Genomic DNA, 26,918 nt, shown 5'->3' with positions numbered 1-26,918 from the left:
TAAGGAGGTGGTATTATCAACCCTGTTCCATAGATGAGGAAACTGGGGTCTAATCTTGCCCGAGATTATGAAACAACTAATCCAGGCAGTCTGCTCCCAGAGCTGTGACCTTAACCACTAGGCTCAGCCTCTCAACAGCAATAATAATAATAATTTCTACCTCATAGGCTTGTCCTGATGACTAAATGAGACAAGGCAAGTAAAGCATTTAGGAGAGTATCTAGCAAAGAGAAAGAGCCCAGGGGCGCCTGCTACTGGCCTCCATCCATGGCACACACACCCAGCAGATGTGCTGGTGCACACCCAGGGGCGGGGGGCGGGGAGGCGGCTCCTGTGGCCTTCCACCATTGGGCAAAGGACCGCTTTCTTCCGCACTGCTCATCTTCCGCATTTCGACCGTCACATGTTGTATGCGGGTGCTGGGGCTGGCGGAGCACAGCACACACGAAGGCGCACGGTAGGGAGGTGCAGTGAGCGTGAGCGGACAGCAGGCAGCTAGCTGGGAGGCTTGAGGCCAGGCACGCATCTAAGCATGTCCACAAAATCATCTCACTGGGCCTTGTAGTCTTTCCATTAGACAGGAATTGGTGGGACCCCCGGCCCCTTTCCTTACACAGCTGAGCTGGGGAAGGGTGGGTCACACAGCTGGCAAGTGGCAGAGCTGGCATTTGGGCTTTTAGAGCCCATGCCCTCATCTAAGTGTAAACTTTGCTGTGTAAGCACTGGGGAGCCATTGAAGACTCCTGACAGCAGCTTGATGTGAACAGAGCTATGCTTTCAAAGACCGATCTGGCTGTGCTCTCAGGATGGACTGAGGGTGGCTGTGGGCCAGGGAGGCACAGTTAACAACAGTGGCATCATTGAGTGTTCTTGCTGTGCTAAGCCCTGTGCTAGAGGCTTTACTTGCATTTGTCAATTTAATCCATGCAACAACGCTATGAAGCAGGTAGGATTATCTTCATCTTATAAATGCAAAAACAGAGACACAGTGAAGCTAAGCAACTTGCTCAATATCACCCAGCCAGCAAATGTGGAGCCAAAATATAAATGGAGACTACCAGCCCTGTGACCCTTGTTCCCAACTACCATGCTATCCTGTCCCCTTTTACAAAGATTTAATGCCCCCAAATCTAGAAGTCCACTTCAGGAGAACTCTATGCTTTCTGTGTATTCGTTTCATTTTTTCATTTAGCAATCATCTAGTTTACATAGATTCCATCTCCTGGGAAGGCAGACTTTCCTAAGCATTAGGAAAGCATGTTCTAAGCGTGTGGGAAGCACGTTCTATGTTAGGAGCCGCTACCTAGGAGTGCGCAGGAGATGCTGAGCAAACATGTGATGGGAATACTATCAGCCCTGGCTAGGAGGACACTAGGTGGCTCCAAGTTTCAGTCTAGTCCTGGGGGGACTCCATGATTCTGGAACATCATGAGGCAAAGACATGTCTTCGATATTCTCCAGCCAGTTTGGAGCTGGCCTGGGGCAGGCACGTACTGAGCCCAGGAGTGGGGGAATGGTGGGTCTAGACCAGCAGTCTAATCTCCTGGAGGTCCGTCTGTGGCCAGCCACTGCACAAGGGTTCTCCAGGGAACCACTCTGGACCCAGGTGGACAATTGGGCTTTCTCCGCCTGCTAAGTATGATTACATAGGTATATAAAACAGGGCTTTGTCATATCAGTTTCTCAAATGAGAGATGCACACAATCATGCTGGCGTGACGTACCATGCCTTCCTCTGATGACAGCACCCAGGCTCATCTTTGGGAATCAGTGTTACTGAACCTTGCCGGATGGAGCGGCAAAGCCTCTGGGGTCTGTAAGCAGGCAGCTTGCTCTCCCACCAGGCACCCTAGACTGCTGAGGTTTGGACTTCCCATGTCTGAGTATATTGTTTTCTTGTCTCTGTCCTTGCTGCTAAACTGTTACTTTTTCTAATGTCAGTTTGCCCGGCCTTAGAAGTCTTTCTCCCCCTCCTTATTTTACTGTTGTTAATCTTTGAGGGGCTGGGAAGCCAAGCCCCCGAGCTTGTTGGAACTGTGTGCAAATGAAGATCAGGCCTGCCAGTGTTGGTGCCAAGAGGGACTGTAGGGGCAGACTTTGTGTCCATCTTCTGGCTACTCTTGGCCAGACTGTAGGGGCTGAGATTGCTAGATGGTGCATTGCAGATCGGCAGGGCAGCCCCCCACTTAGTGTTCGTTGGCTGCTGGCCTGGGAGAGGCCCAGTGGGGCCATGAACTTTGTGACTTGGCCAAGGTGCCGCTGGCATCATGATGCTGTCCGTGAAAGCTGCTATGGGGGGAGCAGGGGACAGGGAGGAGCCCTGTACGTCACGCCTCTTGCTTCATTATTATCTCCCCTTCTAGACTGCAAGTGAGCCCCTTGGGCACAGACGGTGTCTGGTTCTTAAGAAAAAGTTAATTTTAAATCAAAAAGTTAATTTTGAATAAAAAGTAATACATGCATGTGGTTAAATATTCAAACCATACAAAAAAATATAAAATGAAAAATAAATCTCCCTCCCCCAGCCTCACCTTCCCACCCAAAGTCCCTCTCCCCAAAGTTAGCAGGTACCTTCAGTAGCGTCTTTATGCATCTCCAGATTCATTCTTTTTTTTTTTTTTACTAGTACAATCATACTGTACACCGTGTTCTTCTGTGCTTTGCTTTACTCAGTAATGCGCCCTGGAGATCTTTCCACCATCCCCACATTCAAATCTACATCATTGTTTTTTAAAACTGTATAATATTCCATCATAGGGAAGCATCATCATTTATTTATCCCAGCCATAATGATAAACACTTGGATTGCTTCCTTCCTTCCCATTGAATATAAGTGTTGGTATACTTTTCTGTGCCTTTCTGCAGGTAAAATCCTAGAAGTAGAATTGCTTGTCCAAGGGGAGCTGCTTTTTGTATTTTGCAATTCGCCTGTTGAAACAGAACAGAGTGTATGGTGGGGAAAGTCAGGCTGTAAAGTCAGAGCTGGCATGAGTTGGCATCCAGTTCCCACCTCTTACTAGCTGGGTACAGTCTCTGCAAATTAGGGATATAAAGATTTATATCTCCTGGAGTGGCTGTGATACCTAAATGAGATAATACGTACAAATGCTGCATCAATGATAGTTGTCATTGTGGTGGCTGTTATTATTCCCATATTTTCATCATCTTTGGGTCCACTGGAGCACTCAGGATGGTGTTGAGAACTTAGCAGGTGTCACATAATGCATGCATGAGTGAATGAGTGAATGAATGAATGAATGAAGACATGAGCTAGCCTGCAGTAGCCCTGGGAATCCTCTTTCTGTAAATACTGCCTTCCTCCTGTCCCTGCAGTGCCCATCCTGGCAGGGAGGCCCAGAGGCGTCAGTGTGGTCGAGCTGCTTTTGTCGCTTTACTAATTAGAACCCTGCCTTTGTCGTTTCATTAAGTTGGATCAACAGTTGCCGTTTCTAGGAAGATCGTGTCATAAATGTGCGTGGAAATATTGACCGAGTCCCAGAGTCTGCTCTAAAATACCAGGCAAATGAAATTCAAACATGCTCTCAAAATTGAAACACTATTGGAATCTGATAGTTCCCAGAGATTCCCGGGACGTGATGGGCACGTGATCATTTCAATGGGGAGGGTGAGCCCTGGCAAAGGGTTCTCAGGTTACCTTCCAGGCTCTCCAAATCCAGGTAAGCTCTTTAGCCAGGACAATTAGAGGGAGGCCAGTCAGAATTAGTTAAAAGTAGAGATTAAGTAATTTTGGGAAGAGAAACTTAGGGTTATTATTTCTAAGTAAATAACACCACCTAAACTAACAGCTAATAAACCTGTCATTAGAAGCCTGCCAGGTCTGCTCTAATGACTGGATACAGCTCATCTGCAATTAGCACATGCATTGTCTGCAGGCAGAGGTAGGCTGTTACACCACCAATCCCAGTGCCTTTCTCCTCTGGGTAAAATATTCCCCTCTGCAACTACTGCCATCAGCACACCCTCTACTAGTGGCAGGTCTGAACAAAGGGAGACTCCGGAGTGGCCCCTGTTCAAACTGTCACACATTTCAAACACCAGCTGGAACGAGCGAGCCTGGTGCTGTATGTACTTTGTGTACACGTACACCAAGGTTTGTGGAGCAGGATTAATGCCCTCCCCAAATCCCAGGTATTGGGCTGTTTGTCTTGCCCTCCCCTAAGGTGGCAGTTGTTCACTGTCATCTGCTTTGGTGCTTGTTGAAAATCTTGAGCTCATGCCACTGTGTCAGGCATGGTTCACTTTTTCCTACAACAGGTGTCAAAATAGACTTTTTAAAGAATTCAAAGCGTAACTCCTGTGCAAATATAAAATAAACGGCATATAAAATGAGGATTTTATTCCCTGTGCAGGTGGACCACTCCCATCTCCTTCTCTAAGTCCCTTAAGCTCAGCGTCCTTTCACTAGGGTTTAATTCAGGGCCCCGGAGGGTCAGGCAGATGCTGTGGGCAGGAGTGCCGAGGCCAGGCGGGCAGGCACTGCTGTATCCATCTCTATAGCAATCGGCACCAGCCTCCTTTTCCATCAACACGGGAAAAAATGCTGCTGCTGACTTATGGAATGTTGCAGCGGAAAAAACCCTCAGAGGCCATCTGTTCCCACTGTTTGAATGTTCAGATGGGAAAACCAAGGCCCAGAGACGGGGTAGAGTTTACCTGAGGTCACACAGCAATCACTGTTGTCTTGGGTGTCCTGGCTTCCTGGGCGTTAAGAGTCTCCAGTGGATATAGTCACCAGCTTTCAAAGGACTTTGCCTTTCCCAGCCAGCTCCGCCATATTCCCTGATAGCTCGGGCCTTCCATGCCAAGATCTCCCTCCTCCGGGCAGAGCCTCTCGCCCCAGGGCTGTCAAGGATGGCAGACCCTCTCTGGCCATCAAGCCATTGCCAGCGTCCCGCCCCCACCTCCCGTCTAGTTCGCAATAATTAATGGCTTCTCGAGTGGCTTGCTTCCTTCATTCTCTTGCTCACACACAGTCAGGTAGGTGGAGGGGGAGTTTGGTTGGTGCCCCGTGGTATTCAAAGTGAAGGGTTTTCACACTGTCAGGGTAATGAATTCTGCAAGGGTTTGAAGCGAGGGGCTGGGAGGATCTCTGTGTCATGTGTCTGGGAGTGACAACCCCCAGTGGTTAATTACTGCCACACGATGAGAACCGAGCTGGTAGCAAAATGAGATAAGTTCATTATGAGCTAAATTTGAAGTTAATTGGATTCACATTCCCCCCCATTAGTGTACATAGAGAGAGCCTACCTAGAAATGGGCTCTACGAAAAAGAAGAAGTTGCATCTAAGCAAAAAATGATGCATCAGACCCAGTTGTTCTGTGGCGTTCGTGATGAAGGGCTTTCTGGGGTGTTGGTGAGACAGGAGCCATACTTCCTTAAGACGCATAGAGGCGTTGTCATTTGATTAATTGCATCTTGGCAAAGATTTTATGAGCACCTACTGTGTGCCCAGTCAGTGCAGGGGAAGGAGGGATGAGAGCAGCTCTTGATCTCTGGTGTCTTCGGTCCAGGGGCAGGAGGAGGAGGACCAGTGCCTGGTGTTAAGAGAATGTGGCTCCATTTCTTACTAGCTGTTGGGGCTGGGGCAGGTGCCTAATCTCTCTGTGTTTTAGTTTCCACGTCTGTAAAATGGGGATAATACTAGGGCTTACCTTACAGTTTTTGAGGATTAAACAAGTTAATATCTATAACGCACAGTGAACACTGTTTGGAACACCCTCTAATATTAGAACAGGACCTGGCATACAGTAAGTGCTACAAAAATGTTAGCTGTTATTGTTACCAGCTGTGAGACCCTAGGCACATCAACTGCTCAGAGCCTTCCTTTCCCTCTCCGTAAGATGAGGGATAACACCACTCACCTCCTGGGGTGGTTGTGAGTACAGAATGAGCTGAGGCGTGGAAAGTGCCTGGCCAGGGGCTGTAGGAACCTGTAAGGAAGCTGGAGCCCTGTTGGTTGACCAAGGTGGCCTAGATTCAAGGTGAGGGGACATTGCCCTCACTCCTCTATGTGAAGGGCAACAAAGAATTTGCAGATATATTTTAATACTTTCACAGATGGTACCTTTGTTTCACTCCCAATAAATATCCTCCTTTTCTGATTATATTATAAAAGGAAGGCAGAGGCTCAGATGATTGCATTACTTTGCCAAAAGTCACACAGCTAGTAAGCAGTGGAGCTAAGATTTGAACTCAGGCCTGTGAGACTGCAAACTCCACCTCTCCCTGTCAGACTCAGGGGTCTAAATTTGGCTCTGGAGGCAACAGCAGTGGGGTGGGGGCTTGTGTGAAGGGTGGAGCAGATGTGGGTGGCTTCACGGCCCCTCCAGCCTAACACTCTCCGAGCTGGCTCTAGCATCTCCTCCCCTCTGCCCTCTGAGGCCACTTCCTCCTCCAGTGTCAGCTGGGGCTTGCCTTTGCCCGGCCCTGCCCCCCCCCCCCAGGTGCATCCTTACGGTGTAAGAGAAGCTTACACCTTCTCTTTATTTATCTATTGGGCATTCCAAAGTCACACCTCTGAGGCCAAGAGTCTACTTTTGTCCCTTCCCTGCCATTGTCTCTCCAAGACTTTCTATTAGGCATTTGGAACATGACCTTGGACTTCCCTAAGGGCTCTGAACTGAGGTTGTGTGGAGGATGGCAACTTACTGTAGGGGCAGCATTTAGCTCCTGGGCTTTACTTGCCCCAGGCTGAGATCCACAAGGGCCTCATTGTCTCATGCACCTGCACAGTACAACTGATATTCAACAAGTTCCCAATATTTTGTAGTTACAGATAATGTTGCAGCAAATAACTTTGTGCGTATGCATTTCTGTATTTTTTTTTAAGAGACAGAGTCTCGCTGTTGGCCAGGCTGGAGTGCAGTGCAGTGGTGCAATCATAGCTCACTGCAGCTTCGAACTCCTGGGTTCAGGCAATCTTCCTGCCTCAACCTCTTGAGTGGCTGGGACCATAGGCATGTGCCACCATGCCTGGCTAATTTTTTGTAGAGGTGGAGTCTCATTATGTTGCTCAGGTTGGTCTTGAACTCCTGGCCTCAAGTAATCCTCTCACCTCAGCATCCCAAAGTGCTGGGATTACAAGCGTGAACCATCACACTCTGCCACATTTCTATATTGTTGAAGGTATATGTGTCTTCAGGGTAAATCCCTGAAGTGGGATTGTTTGTTCAAAGGGTAAATGCATGCATAGTTCTGTTAGATATTGCTAAATTCCCCTCCACATGGGGTTGAGCCATTTTGCATCTAATTTGCATTTCTGGTATTATGAGTGAAATTGAACATCTTTTCAATTCATTTAATGGTAATTTTATATATATTCATATGGATGTATATATATTTTTTGATGAGTTTTATGTTCATGTATTTTGCCCATTTTTCTCTAGTTGTTGTGTTTTCTCTTAAATTTTTTACAAAGTCTTGATACATAGGGATAGTAGCCCTTTATCTGTGGTACATGCTACAATTTCTCCTAATTTGTCATTTATCATTTGATTTTTGCTTATGTTGTTTTTACTAGCCAAGAGCTTTTGTTTGTTAAGTAATCCAGTATATCAATCTTTTCTTTTACTGTATCTTTTTTCCCATAAAAATAATTTTATTTGGTTGAAAAAAGTTTATTTAATATCAACTGTTTTTTAATCCAAATATGTTATTATTATGCCCTTCCTACATTTTTGATATTAGATTACCATTTCTTTTTCAAGATGATGGTGATAATAGATGATAATTTAAAAAATAATAATGTTAGAAATTTAGAAATCATTTCTAATCATTAGAAATACAAGTCACATACCATGTAATTCACCCATCTCAGGTGTACAATTCAATGATTTTTAGTATAACCACAGAGTTGTACAGCCATCACTACAATCAACTTTAGAGCATTTTATTACACTCCTCCAAGACCCCATATCTATTAGCAGTCACCCCCTTTCCCCCCATTCCCCAAGCAACCACTAATCTACTTTTTGTCTCTGTAGATTTGCCTATTTTAGACATGTATATTAATAGGTTTGTGTGATACGTAGTCTTTTGTGACCGGCTTCTTTCACTTAGCATGGTGATTTTAGGTTCATTATGAATGTTAATGTTGTAGCACATATTAGTATTTCATTCCATTTATTGCCAAATAGTCCATTGTATAGATATACCACATTTTCTTTATCCATTCATCAACTGATGATATTTCAGTTGTTTCCACTTTTTGGCTATTATGAATAATGCTACCATGAACATTTGTGTACAAGTTTTTGTGTGGATGTATGTTTTCATTTCTCTTGGGTATACACCTGGGAGTGGAATTGATGGGTCTCGTGGCAACTCTACGTTTAATCTTTTGAACAACTGCCATACTTTTCCTAAGTGGCTGCACCATTCTCATTTCTATGAGCAGTGAAGGGCTTCAATTTTCCTCACCTTTGCCAACGATTGTTATGTCTTTTTGACTGGAACCATCCTAGTGGATGTGAAGTGGTGTTGCCCTGTGGTTTTTGATTTGCATTGTCTAATAGCTAATGGTGTTGAACATCTTCTCATGTGTTTCTTGGCCATTTCATTTACTTTTCTTTAGACAAATGCCTATTCAGATCTTTTGCTCATTTTAAAATTGAGTTATTTGTCTTTATTATTGAACTGTAAGAGTTCTTTGTATATTCTAGATAGAAGTCCTTTAGCAGATATGTGATTTGCAAATGTTTTCTCCCATTCTGTGAGTCATCTTTTCACTTTCTTAATAATGTCCATTGAAGCACAAAAGTTTTTAATTTTGATGAAGTCCACTTTATCTGTTTTTTCTTTTGCTGTTTGTGTCATACTAAGAAACTACTGCCTGATTCAAGGTCATGAAGATTTATGCCTATGTTTTCTTCTAAGAGTTTTATGGTTTTAACACTTATATTTAGGTCTTTGATCCATTTTGAGTTCATTTTTGTATGTGGTGCATCTGGTTTTGAGTCATAGTTAGAAAGCCTTTCCCTGTAGTAGGTTAGGGAGGAATTCTCCTGTGTGCTGTCCTAGTACTTGCATAGTTTTAGTTTTCACATTTACCTCTCAGATCCATTTGTAGTTTATTCTTGTATATAGTGTGAAAAAGTGATCTTTTTAAATCTTTTTTTTTCCCAAAAATCTCTCCAGTTGTCATAATATCATTAATAAAAAGTCCATATTTGAGATCTAAGTGATTTGAGATCCTACCTTCATCATATGCTAGATTTCCTTATGTAGTTGGGTCTATTTCTTGCCTTTCTATTCTATTTCATTGGTTTTCTATTCATGTTCTGGTAGCACACTTTTAGTTATAAATACTCTGTAGAATGTTTTAACATCTGGGAGGGTTAGTCCCCTTGAGGGGAACAGTTTGAGTAATCTTATAAGAATAGCATTTAACTAGAAGTCATGAGATCTGAGTTGAAGACCCTGTTCTACCGCTTATTCTGTGACTTTGTGCCAGTAGGAACTCATGTCTGAGCCTCGGTTTCCTCATTTGTACAACAGGGTAGGTACAATTCTTTCCCTTTCTCTCAGGATTGAAATGAGTGAGTTACTTTAAACCAAGTATATCCCTCCTGAAGGAGTGGTCTTTGTCCTGAGTTCCAAAGTTCTGCGTGGACTCCTTGCTAATAGTAAGCAAGGCCAACTCTTGGTTTTCTCTATGGAAAGAGAAGGCCATGAGTTGCACAAGATGTGCTTACGAGCCATTAATAGGTGGAATTATGTTAGGAATTCGATTCATTTTATTTAGTTATTTGCACATTTATTATAGGCCATCAATAACATTCAGTGCCGTTGCCAATGATACAAATAATTTCTTCTTTGGTAAAAAATGATATAAATATGTGCTTTGATGTCATATTGAGTTTAGATGCATTCATTGTGTTTAATACTGCAGCCCAGAGACCTGAATTAGAGCTAAACAGGAGCAGTAGCATCTCCTCAGCTGCCTTGTGTTGACAGGTTGTTAAACACCCCTGGCCCTGGCGACACGCTGGAGGCACGTTAGAGAAGGGACTGAGAAGGTGAAAATGCCCCTTCCCTCCAAGGCCACAGACTCCTCGGCTCAGTGCCAGGAGAGCCCTTGGAGGCCATTGGAGCAAACTTGAAGCTTGGATTCACTCTGGGGGTTTCCCGACAGGGGGTGTCCAGCCTCTGGCATCCTTAGAGGTCCCAGACAGTGTGTTCTTAAGTGGAGAATAATGATGATGATGCGGGCAGGTAACATTTATTAAGTCTTGTGTCAATCAGTGGTTGCCACAATACCGCTGCTTAGCAAACCATCCCAAACCCAGGTCTTAACGCAGTGGTCACTATTCTTGCTCATGTATGTGGGGCCAAGGGGACCCGCTGACCCAGTCTGGGCTTGACTCCAGTGTCTCCGGGGCCACCTCTGCTCCACTGTCTCCCTCCTCCTCGGACGGGCAGGCGAGCCAGGCGTGCTCTCCCCCAGCCACACGGGCACGCGCCAAGCTTCTGCCTGCTGGACCTCTGCTCATCTCCACTGGCCAGAACAAGGCATGTGCCCCCCAAACTTAGGGGGTAGAGGGGTACACTCTGCTCCCGGGGGGGGGGGGAGCGGCAAAGGGTTCCTTTCACTTTTTCATAAGACTAAATTTATTTGATTTAAAAAATAGTTTAATATATGTCCTCCCTGCTTTTTGGTGTTAAATTACTATTTCTTTTCCAGGCTGGTGGTGGTAAGGGTGGGGAGAAGGATTGGGCCGTAATTCTGTCTTCCACCCTGTGCCCTGTGTTCCTCGCGTGTCTTCCCGGCCACGCCTCACGACAGCCCCGTGAACGAGGCCTGTTGTGGTGATGGTAGCAGAGGCGGCACAGAGCAGGGGTGGACACGGCAGCCTTGCAAGCCAGACCTACTGGGTTTGAAACCTCGCTTTTTTACTTACTAGCTGTGTGACTGTGAGCAAGTCACTTAAACGCTCTGTTCCTCAGTTTCCCCTTCTGTGAAACAGGGACATGAGTAACTCTCTGCTAGCATTATTGTGAGGAATAAATGGGTATGTGTGTACCTGACTCAGAGTTTGCTCTCTCTAAGTGTTGGCTATTATTATCCCCATTTTATAGATGGGGAAACTGAGGTCAATGATGAAGGGACTCTCTCAAGATCATACAAATAGCCTGGGCAGACTCAACACTCTTCTAGTCACTGTGCTCTGCTGCCTCCCTTTCTCCCTTGAGCTGCAGCCTCCCTGAGACTCCCCCACACTGTCCCATAAGGTTTACATTGGGAATTTTGTAAGCTGCGAATATTAAATGGGAGAGTGCTTCTCAACTGCCTAGCCCAGTGCCTGGCACACCGTAGCGATTCAGGAGGTTGAGATGACACAGAAAGCTGTCCGTTTCTCTCCGTTCCTTGCAAGTCATAACTTGCTTTCATGACTAGTCCAAGGAAAGTAAATGCAGTCACAGGATGAAACCTCTGGTCCTAGGGCCATTTGCCAGATAGAAATGGAGCCATGGACAGGGCAAAGGAGCTCCCGGGCAACGGGGAACTCAGAGGCAGTGTGATTTGTAGAGTATAGGTGGCCGTGTGTCAGCTCCTCAGGGTGCACACTGCCATCCTGGTGGGCTGGGAACAGACCGAGCGCCCAGCGTGATGGCCAAGTCCTGCACAAGGCTACAGCGGACACAATCCATCCCCTGTCTCACCAAGCTCTTCTGTTGGTGAACTGACTTTCTTATGATTTTTCAGGCTCTGGATGTATCCAGCTAATGATAATTTTGAGTGTTTCTTCTCCTGATATTTATCCCCCTTATGTCTATATCTTGTCTTGTACTGGTTGAAACTTTCAGAACAATTTTCAGTGATAACATTGATAATAGGTTTCCTGGACATGTTCTTTATTTAATAGAAATTCTCTAAGTTGTTCACCAGTTAAGTATGACATTGACTTTAGATTTAAGATCAATATAAGGTCAAAGAAGTATACTTCAATTCTTATTTACTAAGAGGTATGATAAGGAGTTAATATTGAATTTTAGCCAATGCCTTTTCCATATCTTTGATATAATCATACGGTTTTCCTCCTTTGACATGTTAATATGATGCCCCGACCAATGCTTTAATATTGAACCATCCTTGCATACCTAGAATAAACCTTATTTAGCCATGGTATCTTATTCTTTCTCTAATATTTTTCAACCAGTGTGTTAGTAGACTTTTTGTATCTATATTAATAAATTGTGAGACTAGCCTTTAATTTTTGTGTATATATTACCTTTGTTAAGTTTTTAGATTGGGAGTATGCTAGCATGGTGAAGTTAATTAAGAATGTTAATTAAGTTAATTAAGATGTTCCTGGTTTTATATATCTTGGGACAGTTTAATAACAGAAGTATATGTCCCTTGAAGGTTTAAAAGAACTTGCCAAAAGCACAATACAAACTAACAAAAACTTGCCTGAGAAGCTAAATGGATGAGGTACTTAATATTTTTTAAAAAACAACTTTTTCTATTTCTTCTAAGGTTATTGGGCTATTGGTATTCTCTGTCTTTTCTTGAATTAACTTTGGTAATTCATGTTTTCCTAGGAAATTGTACCTTTTATTGAAATTTCCACATTTATTAGTGTGGAGTGTATTTTCTTATGTTTTTAAATATCATCTCTTCCATATCTCTGGTTGTATCTTCCCCTTATTCCTTATCTTGATATTTGTGCCTTTTTTTTGAATCTTCACAAAGGTTTGTCTATTTTATTGGTCTTTTCAAATAGCAATTCTTGGTTGTATTTATTGTTGTGTCTGCTTTCTGTTTTCAAATTCATTATTTTCTGCTTTTTCTTTACCAATTCCATTCTTCTCTTTGCCCTAGGTTCATTTTATTGTTTTTTTAATCTGGCTTCTTGAGTTGAGTGCTTCAGCGAGGCACTGATTTTCTGAACCTTTGCTTTAGGAATCAAGGCTTTAAAGCATGTGCAATAGCAACAGAGTCTGTTGGGGTTCAGACAAGACCAAAAGAGAAGCCCCCTGTTAAAGGAAGAATTCAGTCCCAAGAGGCAGGAGACCTGGGTTCCAGCACCAGCCTTGCCTCCAACCAGCTGAATATCCTTGGGCAGTCCCCTCCGAGGACCCTCATATCTACCCCTGGCAGCTGGGTAGGATGTGGGCACCTGCGCCAGCAGCCTCCTCCAGGGGAGAACGCCACCATCTTTCAAGAGGCAGATTTGGCAGCCCCCCCCCCCAATATGATATCCATCAAAACTGCAGTGGAATGAATTTCCTTCTGCACGATGGAGCCAATCAGCAATGGGGACAATGTCCCATCTGAGAGACAGGTGGAGACTCTGGACTCAGAAGCACAGAAGCCTGCACAGAGCTGGACACTGCCCATTGGGGTATCCACACCTTGAGAGCCGGGGCCTTCATTTCCATGTCCTGGCACCTGCGCAGGGATTGGGGGAGGCGCTTCCTGCATCTTCACTGAGTGAAGGAATGACTCTTGGCCAAAGGAGGAAGAATTCAGTACCGGGCCGGATATAGAGCTGTAGTTGGGTATGCCCCTACCCACTGTGGGGGCTGTCAAGGAAGAGCAAGGGGGTGTTTGAGCTTGTCTTTGCAGGCAGCGGTGGCAGCCCGTGTGCAGCTGGAGGGAGCGGGGCTTTGCACAGAGGCTCAGCAGAAGCAACAGTGTGGGGGTGGAGACGTCCAAGCCACACTTGGGGAGTAGAGGGCGAGGTACACTGGCCAGAGCCAGGGCGTGCTGGCACCTGCATTGTCCTACCTCCCCAAGCACGAGGTTCCAGTTTCCCAGGGACAGGCCAGAGCCCTGACTCTGTTCTTGCTGAGTGAAGCCAGGATGGCTGAAGACGTGTGTGCATGAGAGTGTGTGTGTGTTTGTGAGAGCACATGTGAGCGACAGGGGGGAGCTGGGGGCACGTTGGCGTGCAGCGTCCAGATGTGACAAATGTGCAGAAGTGTCCGGGGAGCTGTGGACATGAGCAGCTGGCCGCAGAGATGCTCACCCTGTGATTTGTTGCTTTGATTCCTCAGGCCGTGACTTGGCGAGCACGACCCTCCCCGGGTACCCTCCGCACGTCCCCCCCGCCGGACAGGGCAGCTACTCAGCGCCTACGCTGACAGGGATGGTGCCTGGTGAGTTTGCACTGTCGGCGTCTCCACAGCAGGCAGTGAGGGGTTTCGGTGGGGGGAGCATCCCCCCAAACAGCCCGGGTGACCTCTACGCTTCTGAGATGCGGACCTGAATAAATCAGGCAGAGGTCTGCGCTCCCGGCCTCTTTCTCTGCAGCTGGGCCTGCAGCGGGGCTGGGACCAGCCCGTGACGGCACTGGCACGGAGGAGGACATGGGGGGGTCCTTGACTGTCACTCAAACAGCCCTGTTGGCCATGTGGGAAGTATGAACACAGGGGTGCAGGGGCTGCCCGGAGGCCACCCAGCCCATATGGAGGGGCCTTCTCCCCACCTCCCCGCCCTCCCTGCCCCCACCCTCTCTCTTCCACCAGTTTGTGTGACATGGACAAGTGGGAAGCCCCGGAGGTACTCTCAGTGGCCTTACTCCTTGGGGTGGAGGACGATGTCTTCAAGACAGACAGGATGTTGGCTGGTGGGCTTGTCACTTGATTCTAAACAACACCCTGTGGCCGCCGAAACCTGATCCCCTCTGGCCAGTGAAGTGTCATTTTCAAGACATTTAGAAAAGGAGGCCACCACATCTCCTTGCACTGCGGGGTGTCGTGGGGACAAGACAACACATCATCGTCATGCTTGCTGTCTGGATGTTAAGGGTATTAGCATAGCAGGGTTACCCAAAGTATCCTTTTTTGAAAGATGTTTTAAAAAAATCAGGGGAAATATCAGGCCTCCCTTGGACGATGTTGTGCTCGAGTTAGCGTTATCTATTTAAAATTTTTCTTTTAATTTTTATTTATTTAATTTTATCTTTAATTGACAATAATGATTGAATATATCAATAGGGTATAATGTGGTGTTTCCATACAGGTGTACACGGGGGAATGATCAAATCAGGCTAATTAGCATATCTAACACCTCAAATATTTATCATTTCTTTGTGGTGAGAACAGTTAAAATCCTCTCTTTTAGCTGTTTTGAAATATGCAATCCATTTTTATTAGCCATAGACAGCATGCTGTCTCTTGTTTGGAGTCATTTACAGGGGGCCACACCCTTGTATCAGTGCCTGGGGGCTCCAAGGGCCGATCCTCTCCTAACACACTCTGATGACACTCTCTGGGCATTTAAAAAGCCAGAATAGTTATTTCAACCCCCCCACTGCCATCCCCACAGTTCGTCTTTGGGGTCTCCCAACAGCTCTGTGAAGCAGGCAGGGGATCATTCGTCCCACTTTATTGGTAAGAAAATCGAGCCCACAAAGGGTCTGGGACATGCCCGAGTCACCTAGCAAGTAAGAGTCGGGGCCATGGCTAGAAGCCAGGTAGAACCACCCTGAGACTCAGACAAGGGGGTCCTTGCTGTGGGACCACTCCTTAGAGCGCCCCTTCTGGCCCTGCTGAGGCAGTGGCCCCCTTCGCCCCAGACCAGGAGAGTCTGCAGGGCGGGGGGATGTGCCCACTCCCCTCCTTCTAGCTCACCCCAGGGTCCCACCCAGACAGGTCCAGGCCTCTTCAGCCTCTTCCCCAGGGCCGTCCTCCTAAAGACAGCCCGTGTCGCTGGGGTGTGCACCCTGGGCCCGAGGGCTGGCTCCCTGGGGTGGTGTGTGTGTGTGTGTGTGTGTGTGTGTATGAGTGAACACAGCCCGGATGTGAGGCTGGGTGTCCACACGTGTGTGCAAGGCCCTGTGTGGTGACAAGGAGCGGGTGGGGAGAGCAGCAGGTCAGATCCTAGCCAGGCGGGCTCCCCCTCCGCAGCCAGGTCCTGGCGTAGAACGCCAAGCAGGCCCAGAATTCTAAATTCCATCCCGGCCTTCCAGGTTGCTTCGAAGATGTATTTAACAAGGTAGGAGGACGGAGCATATTTCATTTAACGGTTTGTTAGCTTGATTTATGACTTTTAAATATGAGACATATGGGAAACGGCCTCTGCGTGTACTCTTGCCCCGGGCCTTGCCACTGGCGGGGAGGCCTGCCAGGTCCCCACCCGCAGAACCCTCCCTCCCTGCGGCCCGAGCAGACCATGGGGAGACGCCGTGCACAAGGCAGGCAGGTGGTGGGGCACACATCTTTCTTCCCCGTCCCCTGGGCTCCTTTCTTCCCAACCTTTAGCAAGTTAGGGCAGCCCGGGGAGATGGCCCCCAAGCCGTGTGTGCCTCGGGGCCCTCACATTTATGCAGCACATGTAGGCTGCCAGGACTTCCCCTGGAGCCCCTGATGCAACAACCCAGTGGGTGGGTGACGTCAGGAGTGTAATCCCTGTTGTCCAAAAGTGCTGAGACCCAGAGAAGTGAGGGAATTGCCCCTGGCCACGCAGCTTCCAGGTAAAGAACTTGAACCTTGGGCTTTCCCTCCACCTGCCCCTCGCCCCCACTGGCCCTTCCTCCTCTGCACCGTGCTGCCTGTGTGTGCTCTTAGGATCCACCAGCTTGGAGGTGGCCCTGGAACCTGTCCCAAGGTCATGTTGGCAGGTGAAGCCGAGGCCATCTGCTGGCCCTCCCAGCTCCCCACTGCAAACCCCAAAGAGGCCCAGTTCAGAGAAGCAGCTGAACTTTGCTGAGTCTATGCAAACAGAGGCTGCCCTCCGGCCCCAGTGTTCCTCCAGCCCTAATTACCAGGCTCAAGATACAAATGGCTATAGGCCTGGCAGAGCCCCCAGCGGAACGGATGGTGGCTTCTTGCCCATTAACGGTGGCAGCAGGAATCATGGCCAAGCAGGGGCACAGCCAGGCCAAGCCTGCTGGCAGCTGCTGAACAGGGGCAGCCTTGGGGTCCCCTAGGACTCTGTCCCCTTGGCGGGGAGGGAGGGTGCACAAGTGTGGAAGGAGGAAAACAAGAATTTGGCAGGGGAGCCGGCTGCACGGGAGCTCCCTCCCTCCGCTCTTTCCTTCTTTGCATCACTCTCCTCTTCCCCCCTTGCCCCGGCCCCCCCTGCCTTCTCTGCTCAGGCATCCCCAGCGCTTACCCAGTGCCAGGCCCAGCGCCAGAGCTGGGATTTCCAGCTCAGCGGGCACAGCCCTTAGTTCCTGTTCCTTAACGTCCAGACCAGGGTCATGTCTTTGGGCCTCTTGTTTCCAAGGCGATTTCCAAATCTGTTTCTCGGTGGCCTGTGCACATTGTCTTTGCTGGCACTGCCCCCAGGACTGTCCCACAGCTCAGAGAGGGCCACCTTTCAGCACAGCAGGGACCCTGGGCTGCCTGCCAGGGCATCACTGTGACCTGGTCCCAACCTGCCTCTCTGGCCTCCTCTCCCACCTCCCCCTCCCTGACTGGTCTCGGGTCCCCAGCACACCTTGGACTCTTACTGGTTGATGTCCTTCCTCATTCTGTGTCTTTGGCTTGGGCCACTTCCCACCTTGACCTGTCAGAATCCAGCTTCACCCTTTGGGCTGAACATCACCTGCCCCTAGAACTGCTGGTGTGGCCTCAGGGGGTGACGCCCATGCCTGGCTCTGCCGTACCTGGCCAGTGTGTCCAAGGTGCAGTCAGCTGTGTCCATGTCCACTGCTCTCACTGGGACCTTATTAGTGTCTGCACCTTCCCAGCCCCTAGCACAGTACAGGTCCTTACTGTGAGTGCTGGCTGAGGGAGGGAGCAGGGGAGGGGAAATTGTGTTCACCTGTGCGTCAGTTTCCTGGGGCGGTGATAACAAATGGCCACACACTTGGTGGCTTAAGACAATAGAAATTTCTTCTCTTACAGTTCTGGAGCCCAGAAGTCTGAAATCAGTATCACCAGGCCAAAATCTAGGTGTCGGCAGGGCTGTGCTCCCTCTGGGGACACTAAGGACAGATCCGTCCCTTCTTCCTCTAGTTCCCTGGCCGTGGCTGCCTTCCGCCAAGGCCGTGGGCTTCACATCTTCTCTGCGCACTGTCTTCACAGCCCCCTTCCCTCCCTGTGGCCAAATCTCCCTCTTCTTTCTTATAAAGACAGATATTCATCTAGGACCCACCTGGATGATCCAGGATAATCTCCTCGTCACGAGACCCTTAATTCATCTACAGAGACCCTTTTTGCTGTCATGTAAGGTGACATTTACAGGTTACATGTAAGGAACCTTCACATATAAAGTTCCAGAGATTAGGACATGGATATACCACAGCCTGTTTGAGAATTTCAATTTTGGGTTTATTTAGATTCATCACCTCTAATTATTTATTGTAATTCATAACCTCTCAGGCTTCTGAGTCTGGGAGGCATTGTGACGGTGCTCGAGGCCTTGATGCCATTTCGTAGACCCCCGAGGCCGGTTGGCACATTTGGAAACCAGCTGCGCAGGGCTCTGAGAGACGTCGGTAGCCTGGTGTGTCTGAGGCTGCTCCGCTGCAGGGCTCGGTCCCGCTGCAGTTGTGGGCCTCCCTCTCCCTCCTTGCCCCTGGCAGGCTGGCAGAGCGATCTCGAGGGAAGCTGGAAATCTTTGGGGTTTTCCCCACCGTAGGCTTTGGGAAACACTTGGCTGCCACCACTTCCATTTATAAGTTTGCTTTCAGGACATAGAGAGGAGGGAGCATTTGCCTTCAGGGTACCGTTGGGCTGCTGTACTTCAGGGCCTGAAAAAATAGACATAACATTTTCTGTATTAAATATCAGCTTGTTGGCCTGGATTCTTGTTCACTTTGAACCCTGATGCTGTCACCAGGGTGTTGTCTGCCCCTTCTGGCTCCAGGGTATCCTCTCACTTGCAAAACGTGGCTTCTTGGTCTTCTCTGGGGTTTGCAGATTTAGTCTGTGCAGCTCTGCTAGCTCTGTATAGCCCTTTGCTGATCGGTTATGTTGACGAAAGCAAACACAGCATCTTATATCAGCTTAGGATGGAGACAGTGTTCAGAGTTTATTTCCACTGAGTCCCAGCAAATGCCAAAAGTTTTGCACCAGAGATTCCATAGTGTCTTGATTGGTATAACTAGTTGATTTCTACCTGACGACATTTTGCAACCTAACAGATATTGACATGGCATTTGAAACTCTTAAAAATTCTGGGCTGGAGGAGGAAGGAAGGGGAGATCACTGCCCTTTGGCTTCTGTGAGTCTGAGAAACGAGGCAAGGTCTTTGAGAGGAGCCAGTCCAGGAACCACGTGCCCTGTCCCACGTGCCCTGACAGAGCAAGGTGCACAAAAGGAATGTGGCCGGGTCCCGATGGCCCCGGGCTCTCTACTTGCCATGGATTGGTGGACATCACTTCCAGCTGCCTTTCAGTTAACTTGCTCACTGAACTGATGGTTTTATTTTCACGAAGAAGTAGGAGGCAAGGGTGCGGGGTGCCATGGGTTCCCATGGGTGGAGCCCAGCCCAGCCAGCCCAGGCCAGGTGGATGAGGTTGGCAGGGTGGAGGCTGCTGGTCCACAAGGTCAGGATTTGGGCTTGGCAACTTTTGGAGGCCAAGCAGACACACAGGTGAGGCCCTCTGCAGGCAGGTGGCAGACAGGCCAGGGGCAAGGAGGTGAGGTCTGGTTCAGGGAGAGATGTGGAGACGCCCCAGAGAAGTGAGGGATGCAAGGATGTGGCTCTGTGATGAGCTCTGTGGCCCCTCTGGGCCTGCCTTGCCTGTGTTTGTGAGGGTCATTGGAAATGCTGGCTGCACAGGTGCAGAGCCCTGTGAGGTAGAAATGGTGTGGAGGTTCTGGAGGGGAGGGGACAGTGTCTTGTTCTGCAAGAACATCCCTCAGTCTGAGTCTTGCCTGCTGGACAGCCTTGCTGTGTGGAGCACAGGCCAGCTTGAGGGGCGGGGACCCAGCACCAGGCAGGATCCTGGCCTAGTACAGCCAGGGACTCACTGTGAGGTCTGACAGGTCATTTCCACTCTCTGTGTCTGCTTTCCCATGTGAACAAAAAGTAAAACATATTCTGCACAGTTCCATAGGTGTGGCTAACACCAGTGAATGGGATTCAGAGGGACACCTTTTTCAGCCTTGCATCTAGAACCTTCCCCACAATTCAAGCTGAAGACATGGGAACAGGCAGCCTTGGCGGGGCCAGCAGACACTGGCGGAAACTTGGTGGAGGGGACTGAAGTGTCAGATGGGAGATTGGATCAGTGCTCTCCAAGAGCCTCTGCGGCCTAAGTATCAGGCTCAGGGAGTGTTTGCTTAGGGAGTGAACAGCCTTTGTTCTTAGCTCTTGCTTCCACCCACCCCTGGCTGTCTTCCTAAGCCCCTCGCTGGGGCTCCTGGTGGCCCTCTGGCCAGGCACTTTCTAAGCTCCCTCCATCCGTTTGCCAACCTCGCCCTGGGCTCCAGGATGCACACCTGTTGCTCGTTCCTGACTCTTTGCTGCCCTCTAGTGGCCCCCAGTCACTCTGCCACACCAGGAGCGTAGAATTGTCCTGGGGGATGCCAGACACAGCCAGGATGAAATGCAGGTGGCCATTCACTTGTTCATTCGTTCATTCTTCAAACATTTCCTGAGACACTGGGTGCCAGTTCTGGGCTAGATGTGGAGTTGCAGACACAGCCCCTGCCTTCAGGGCGCTCACGGTCTAGTTGGGGAGACAGATGTAAAAAAATCATCCCTACTCACTATGTTAAGAGCTAAAACCCAGGAATGGGCCGAGTGCGGGGGCTCATGTCCGTAACCCCAGCACTTTGGGAGGCTGAGATGGGAAGATCACTTGAGTCCAGGAGTTCAAGACCAGCCTGAGCAAGATTGAGACCCCTGTTTCAAAAAAAAAAAAAAAGAAACAAAGCAAAAACAAAGACCTAGAAATGTACAAAGCAGTAGAGAAATGCAGAGAGGGGCTGCTGAGTCCACCTGGGCCATGGGGTAGAGTGGGGGCAATCAGAGGAGGCTCCCAGAGGAGGCCATTTGAGCTGGACCTTGGAGAATGAGTTTGCCAGTCTGAGAAGTTGGAGGGACATTGTTGGGCAGCAGACCAATGCATGAAAAGCCCCCATGGGACCAGAGAGCATGGACATTAGGGAGGAGTTGGGTGGCTGGAGAGAGATGAATAGGAAGGGCTGGCTGGGGTGCTCAGCCCTAATGAAGGGCCTCAGCCAGCACCCGAGCCTCAACCCCAGGAGAGCTCTGGACACGAAGTGTTGGATCGGATAGCCTTGATGGATGTCAGGCTCTGCCCAGGCAGATCTGGACGTGAGTCTGAGAGGTGAGGCTGCCTGTGCCCTCACAGGGTGGAGGACGAGAGGTCTGGAGTGGTCTAATCTGGACAGTCTGTGTGACTAAGCTCCCATAGACCCTGCACTGAAATGACATTGGGATTGGGGAGAAACTGACCCCCCCCCCGTAGGCTTTCTGAGCCCTTGGCTGCATTTGGGAAAAAAAGAATTACAAAGGACTGAGAGAGGGAGCAGACTCTGGAGGCATGAAGGTCCTACTTGGATTTAGAGACCTGGATTCTGTGTCCCACTGCCAGGTACTCACAGCACAACCTTGGGACTTCCCGCTCTCACTTAAAGCAAGAGACAGGGGCTGGGAGACTGGGCTAGAGGCCCCCCGTGGTGCCTTCTGGTCCTGCCGTGAGGGCTCCTAAGTCAGTGACATCTGTGCCTGCTGATGTCACCTACTGGCTGGACTTGAGGGCTCCCAGAGCCCTGCCACCTCTGTTCTAAGTGGGCAGCAAATGCTTCCAAGTCCCCTTCAGGTCTGGGGCTGTGAAGTGTTCAGGCAATGGCCCTGGGCTGTCATGTGCAGCCTGGTAATAACTTCCAAGGGCTGGAGATGAAGGTAGGGAGCCTAGGACATCCTAACTTCATGCATCCTTCACACGTGTCCATCCAGAAAGTTCCAGAAACTGCTGCAGCAAGCCAGGACTCCACACCTGGGATGAGTGCTCGCAGACTTCGGAATCTGCAACCGTAGGGAAGTGAGGTAGCAAAAATCGCCATGATTTGTTCCATCTTCAGAAGCCAAGTGTATTTTGGGGGAGGGAAGGGATCATATCTCAGGCTCGAGCAGGTCCTGGGAAATATCCACTTTTCACATGACCAGTTGCAAGGGCAGGTGAGAAGCAGAGTCCCAGCTGGGAGAGCACCTGGCCCAAAGCCAGGTGCTCACTGGCCCACCCGGGGAGCGGGCAGTGCTGGGGGAGCTCGGAGCTGGGGGCTGAGGATACCTTCCTCTCCTTCTGCGCAGCCCTATGTCGAGCCTGCTTGTGAGCCTCCCCAGTTGCCGGCTCCTTCTGATGGCAGTCACGGGACCCAGACCCAACTGCACTGACCCAGTCATGAGTGTGTGGCACCAAAGGTTTGGGCTCCTGACCTGGACTTTAATGTCCCCCCAGCCCTGAGAGATTAGGGTCTCTGGTTAGTGCGGAGAGGAGCACGGGGGGACACAGCCCAAAGTGTGGGTGTCCTGAGCAGAATGGCAGTTTTGCAGGGCCTTGGGCCTTCTCCTCCTAGGTCCTGATGGCCAAGGCAGAGTCTGACCAGAGGTAGAGGGGACATGAACTGGGAGATAAACCCTAAGGGTTGGGCAGAACTGCAGCCCAGGTGTGTACAGCCCAGCAAAGGGGCAGCACCTGGCCACACAGCGAGTGGCAGAGCAGCCTGGCTCCAGGCCTGAGATTTAGTCACACTGCTACAAACGCCTCCCTGGACCATGTCTTGCCCAAAGGCCTGCCAAGAGAACAAGGTGACAGTTCTGTTTATGTGGCTGAGTCTTGGTTAGGGGCAAACAAGGAAAAGGTGCTTTGGGCCTGGCTTACCTGGGGGGAGGATGGGAAGGGAGAGGCCAAAGCCCCAAGAGGAGCCTGGGCCAGGCGGGCCACCATGAACACTCCCCATGCAAGAGTCTCCAGGGCTCGGACCAGCCCCTCAGTTGCTGGACAGTACACTCTGCCCCTTGGAGGCTTGGGGCCCCACTCACTCTTCCTGGCGATTTTTCCTTTTATTTTTTTATCACATCATTTGTGAGTGTGTCTTCACACCTGCCGGACTTGAGCTCGTGGAAGAGGCATTGATGTCCCAGCCAGGACTTCCCACAGGACCACAAATGGGCATAGAGGGCCCTGGAGAGGCCCAGAGATGAAGGTCTGAGAGCATTTCAGAAATTTTCAATAAATTTTCTTTTTTTTTTTTTGGAGATAGGGTCTTGCTCTGTTGCCCAGACTAGAGTGCCATGGCATCTTCATAGCTCACAGCAACCTCCAACTCTGGGGCTCAAGCAATCCTCCTGCCTCAGCCTCCTGAGTAGCTGGGACTACAGGTGCGTGCCACCATGCCCGGCTGATTTTTTCTATTTTTAGTAGAGACGGGGTCTCACTCTTGCTCAGGCTGGTCTCGAACTCCTGAGCTCAAGTGATCCTAACCTCCTCAGCCTCCCAGAGTGCTAGGATTACAGGTGCGAGCCACTGTGCCTGGCCAGGAATTTACAATAATTTGAGGCCTGAACAAAACTCTTTTTGCCTCTAAGATTGAGAAAGGAAATTGGAAAATTGGCATTAATAAATGTAATATCAAATGCTTACAAATTACAGCATCATGTTAACTTCATTAACTATTAAATTTAGGACTCATAAAAATTTCATTACATTTGAAGACAATTTTTTTGATAAGATTTTCTCATTTTGCTAGAATTCTTTTTTTTTTTTTTTTTTTTTTTTGAGATAGAGTCTCACTTTGTTGCCCAGGCTAGAGTGAGTGCCGTGGCATCAGCCTAGCTCACAGCAACCTCAAACTCCTGGGCTCAAGCAATCTCCTGCCTCAGCCTCCCGAGTGGCTGGGACTACAGGCATGCACCACCATGCCCGGCTAATTTTTCCTATATATATTAGTTGGCCAATTAATTTCTTTTTATTTATCATTTTGCTAGAATTCTTAAGTCTGTGTCTTGATTGCTGAGAAATCATAGCTAATCATCAATTAAATTATATATGGCCAAATAATTTCAAAAGCAAAATTATAGAAATAATCTTTTTATCTTTTTGGAGTGAAAAGTGTCATTATCATGGTGCATTTAATGTGCTGTGAGGTAGGCTGTGGAGGGACCTCCCTAAGATGGTACCTGGGTGTCTTGGAAGGAGGGGCTTGGAAGAGCCCAATTTCCTGTTGAACCTTATTGAACATAATAAATAATAGTAGGGCCTTGAGCTGATCAGGTTGCAGTAGCATCTATTCATTCATCCATCCATCCATCCACCCATCTCTCTACCCATCATCCCTTCCTTCCTTTCCTTCCTCCCTCTCTTTCGACATTTATTAGCATCTACATGTGCCAGGCGTAAGTCTAGGGGCTCAAGCTAAACGGGATGACCCTTGTCCTGCAAGTCAGCATGGGCCTGTGGGAGGACAGGTGTGGTAACAGGTAAGCCCAGGGACTCTGGGAACACAGAGGAGGGGGAGCCAGCCTAGACTGGGGGTGTTGGTCATGGAGGGTGCCAGGGTTTCTGTACAGAAGGGTTGGGTGGATGGGTGGGTGGGGGGATATCTGAAGGTGCTTTTGCAGAGAGTTTTTCAAAGATTGAGAAACACCATTGTCCACGTCAAGGAATGGGGGAGGTTAGGGGTATTGCTAAAGCCTTCCAAGTCACCCATGATGCTGCCCCTGGGGCATGGGAGGAATCAAGGAAGAGACATTTCTCAATTTTGTTGTTGAGGGAGAAACATGTCAGCCAGGGGGAGGTGGAGGGAGAGGGAGAAGAGGGCTGTGTCAGGCCGGGCAGGGACAGCAAATGTAAGGTTCTGAGACCCGCTTTGCTCCTCCACATGCTGGAGTCCTTCCAAACCGAGCTTTAACCTGCTGGGGCTGCCTGAGTTTTGCCTTGCTGGAATCTGCAGCCTCTTTCTCCAAGACCCTGGCCGCTGTCAGCCCTCTGCTGGACCGACCACCACCTCTAGCCCTGAGGGTCACTCTACCTGGGACCCCTCTACCCAGAGAGCTTCAGGCAGTGTCCGGAGCCCTCAGGGGCAGTAAGAACCAGTGAGGCGTGGCTCCTGCCCTCCAAAAGAAGAGTGTTCACAAATGAGGCCAGATCAGCCACATCCATAAGCTAATTCTACCAACAAGCCCCGCTCCCACCCCCACCTGCATGGGGCTTGACAGTCTATAAAGGGAGCACACACCTGTTATCCCTGGTTACCATTTGAAAGCACCCCTGAGGCTGCAATGTGCACCCCCACTCCAGGGGAGCTCTCGCTGAGTTCGGAAAGGTGGCATGCCTTGCGGGGGACCCACAGCTGGCGTGGGAGCAGCTGGGCTGGGGCCTGGAACTCATGCGTCAGCTGCACCCAGCCACTGGTGCCCGTGGAGACAGAGGGCCCCGGGGAGGTCTCGGCTTCCCTGGTGCTCTCTCGGGGCTGCATGTGGCCTTCCTGATTCCAGTTCTTTTATGGCCCAGGAAAACTCTTCTTGCTGCGAGCTCACACTTAAGATTCTAGTATATCCCCTTCCCTCTCCATCTTCACCTGCCCATGTCTGACATATCCTCCTGGGCCCACGTCAAAGACTCCCTGTGACAAGACGCCAACTCCTCCACCCCGGGGGGCCTCGTCTCCCCCCTTGCTTGCACCCCGGGCACTGCCCATGGCCCGCTGTAGGGAGGAAGCGCTCCCATCTCCTGGTTGCTTCTGAGGCCTGCCTGGAATTCCTCTCAAATCCACCCGCCCCATCCCTGCATACAGTAGGTGCTCAGTGGACAAGGGTGGAATTTATTTGAATACAGTGCCTGCCCCTCCCTGTCTTGCCCAGCCCAGAGTCAAGGGCTTGGGGCCCGACTGTGTAATTAAACACGGCCTGAGCCCCACGGAAGCGCCCCCGCTCGTTCTTCCAATATTTGCTCTGGCTTTTCGCTGCAAGACACTGAGACAATGGCCCTTGTTACCCTCTGTTTGAGTTATTTATTTTTTTCACTTTTCCCTCCTTCTCCTCTCAGGGGACTCGCCTCTCGCCCTCATCCCTCATGTTTTCCCTTTCACTTGACTGTCACTCTCATTGTCCTCCGGGGGCCGGGAACGCGGGGTGACAGGCAAGGGGAGCCCAACCGGGCTGGGGAGGCTGGAAATATAGTCATTAATGGGACCCGCGAAGCCCAGATGTCCTCCCTGAATGCGGGTAATTTGTTTTTAATGAAAAACCACGCGGTGACCCTGAACAAATGAATTTTCTTTATAAGGAGTCTATGTGCAACGGGCACAAATAAAGGACCCGAAATAGGAGACTTAAATCCAGGGTTGAAAGGAAGAAAGAAAGAGGGAAGGAGTGGAAAAGAGGGCAAGGGAGATAGAAGAGGGAGGGAAGAAAATGTAAAAATGACAACTGTGTTATCACGCCCTTCGTCTAAAGAACAATCCCAGGTCAAATGCCGTGAGCATTGTCTTGCCAGGGCAGGATGCCTGACGGCTGTGGCCATTTTGAGGTCTTGTCCCCAACAACGTTAAGAACATGAACCACCATCTGGACACAGTGAATACCGGCCTGTGTCACACATAATCGCAGCAGTTCCTCATAGGAGCCTGAGAAAGACACGGTTGTTAGCCCCATTTTGCAGATGTGAAGACTGAGGCTTAGGAAGAGTGGTTCGCATATGGCCACACAGCTAGTGAGTGGCTGAGTCTAGATGCCAATTTGGAGTTTGACTCTTAGAGATGCTGTCTTACAACCTGGAAATTGCTTTCTCTGTGTGACCTGGCACGAGCAGGTCTACGGGGAGACACTGTGTCTGTCCCGGGAGTCTTGCATTGATGCAGGTTCCCACGGCCCCTAGAACTTTGCACTGGGGCTTTGTGAGTGGAAGCCCTTCCGTGAGCACTTTGGGTAGGAGGTTCCGGAAAGAGAAGAACTCCCCAGGAATGAGCCAGAGACACTTGGAAATGGGTGTAAAGAAGTTGGAATGTGCCTCTTGGGAAGCAGG

At 49.4% G+C, this 26,918-nt stretch overlaps 1 protein-coding gene across 1 annotated transcript in view; it reads left to right on the top strand.

The window, feature by feature from the left end:
• The window catches only part of PAX5 (paired box 5), a 168,708-nt gene that overhangs the window by 114,667 nt on the left and 27,123 nt on the right, over positions 1-26,918 (top strand). The window contains exon 8 of the mRNA XM_012769116.3: positions 14,023-14,124. Within this exon, the coding sequence (XP_012624570.1) occupies positions 14,023-14,124 (102 nt within the window). The remainder of the gene's footprint in view (positions 1-14,022; positions 14,125-26,918) is intronic.

This window comes from Microcebus murinus, chromosome 12 (assembly GCF_040939455.1).
Source record: "Microcebus murinus isolate Inina chromosome 12, M.murinus_Inina_mat1.0, whole genome shotgun sequence".
NCBI lineage: Eukaryota > Metazoa > Chordata > Mammalia > Primates > Cheirogaleidae > Microcebus > Microcebus murinus.
This window is presented reverse-complemented; position numbering and strand designations above follow the sequence as displayed.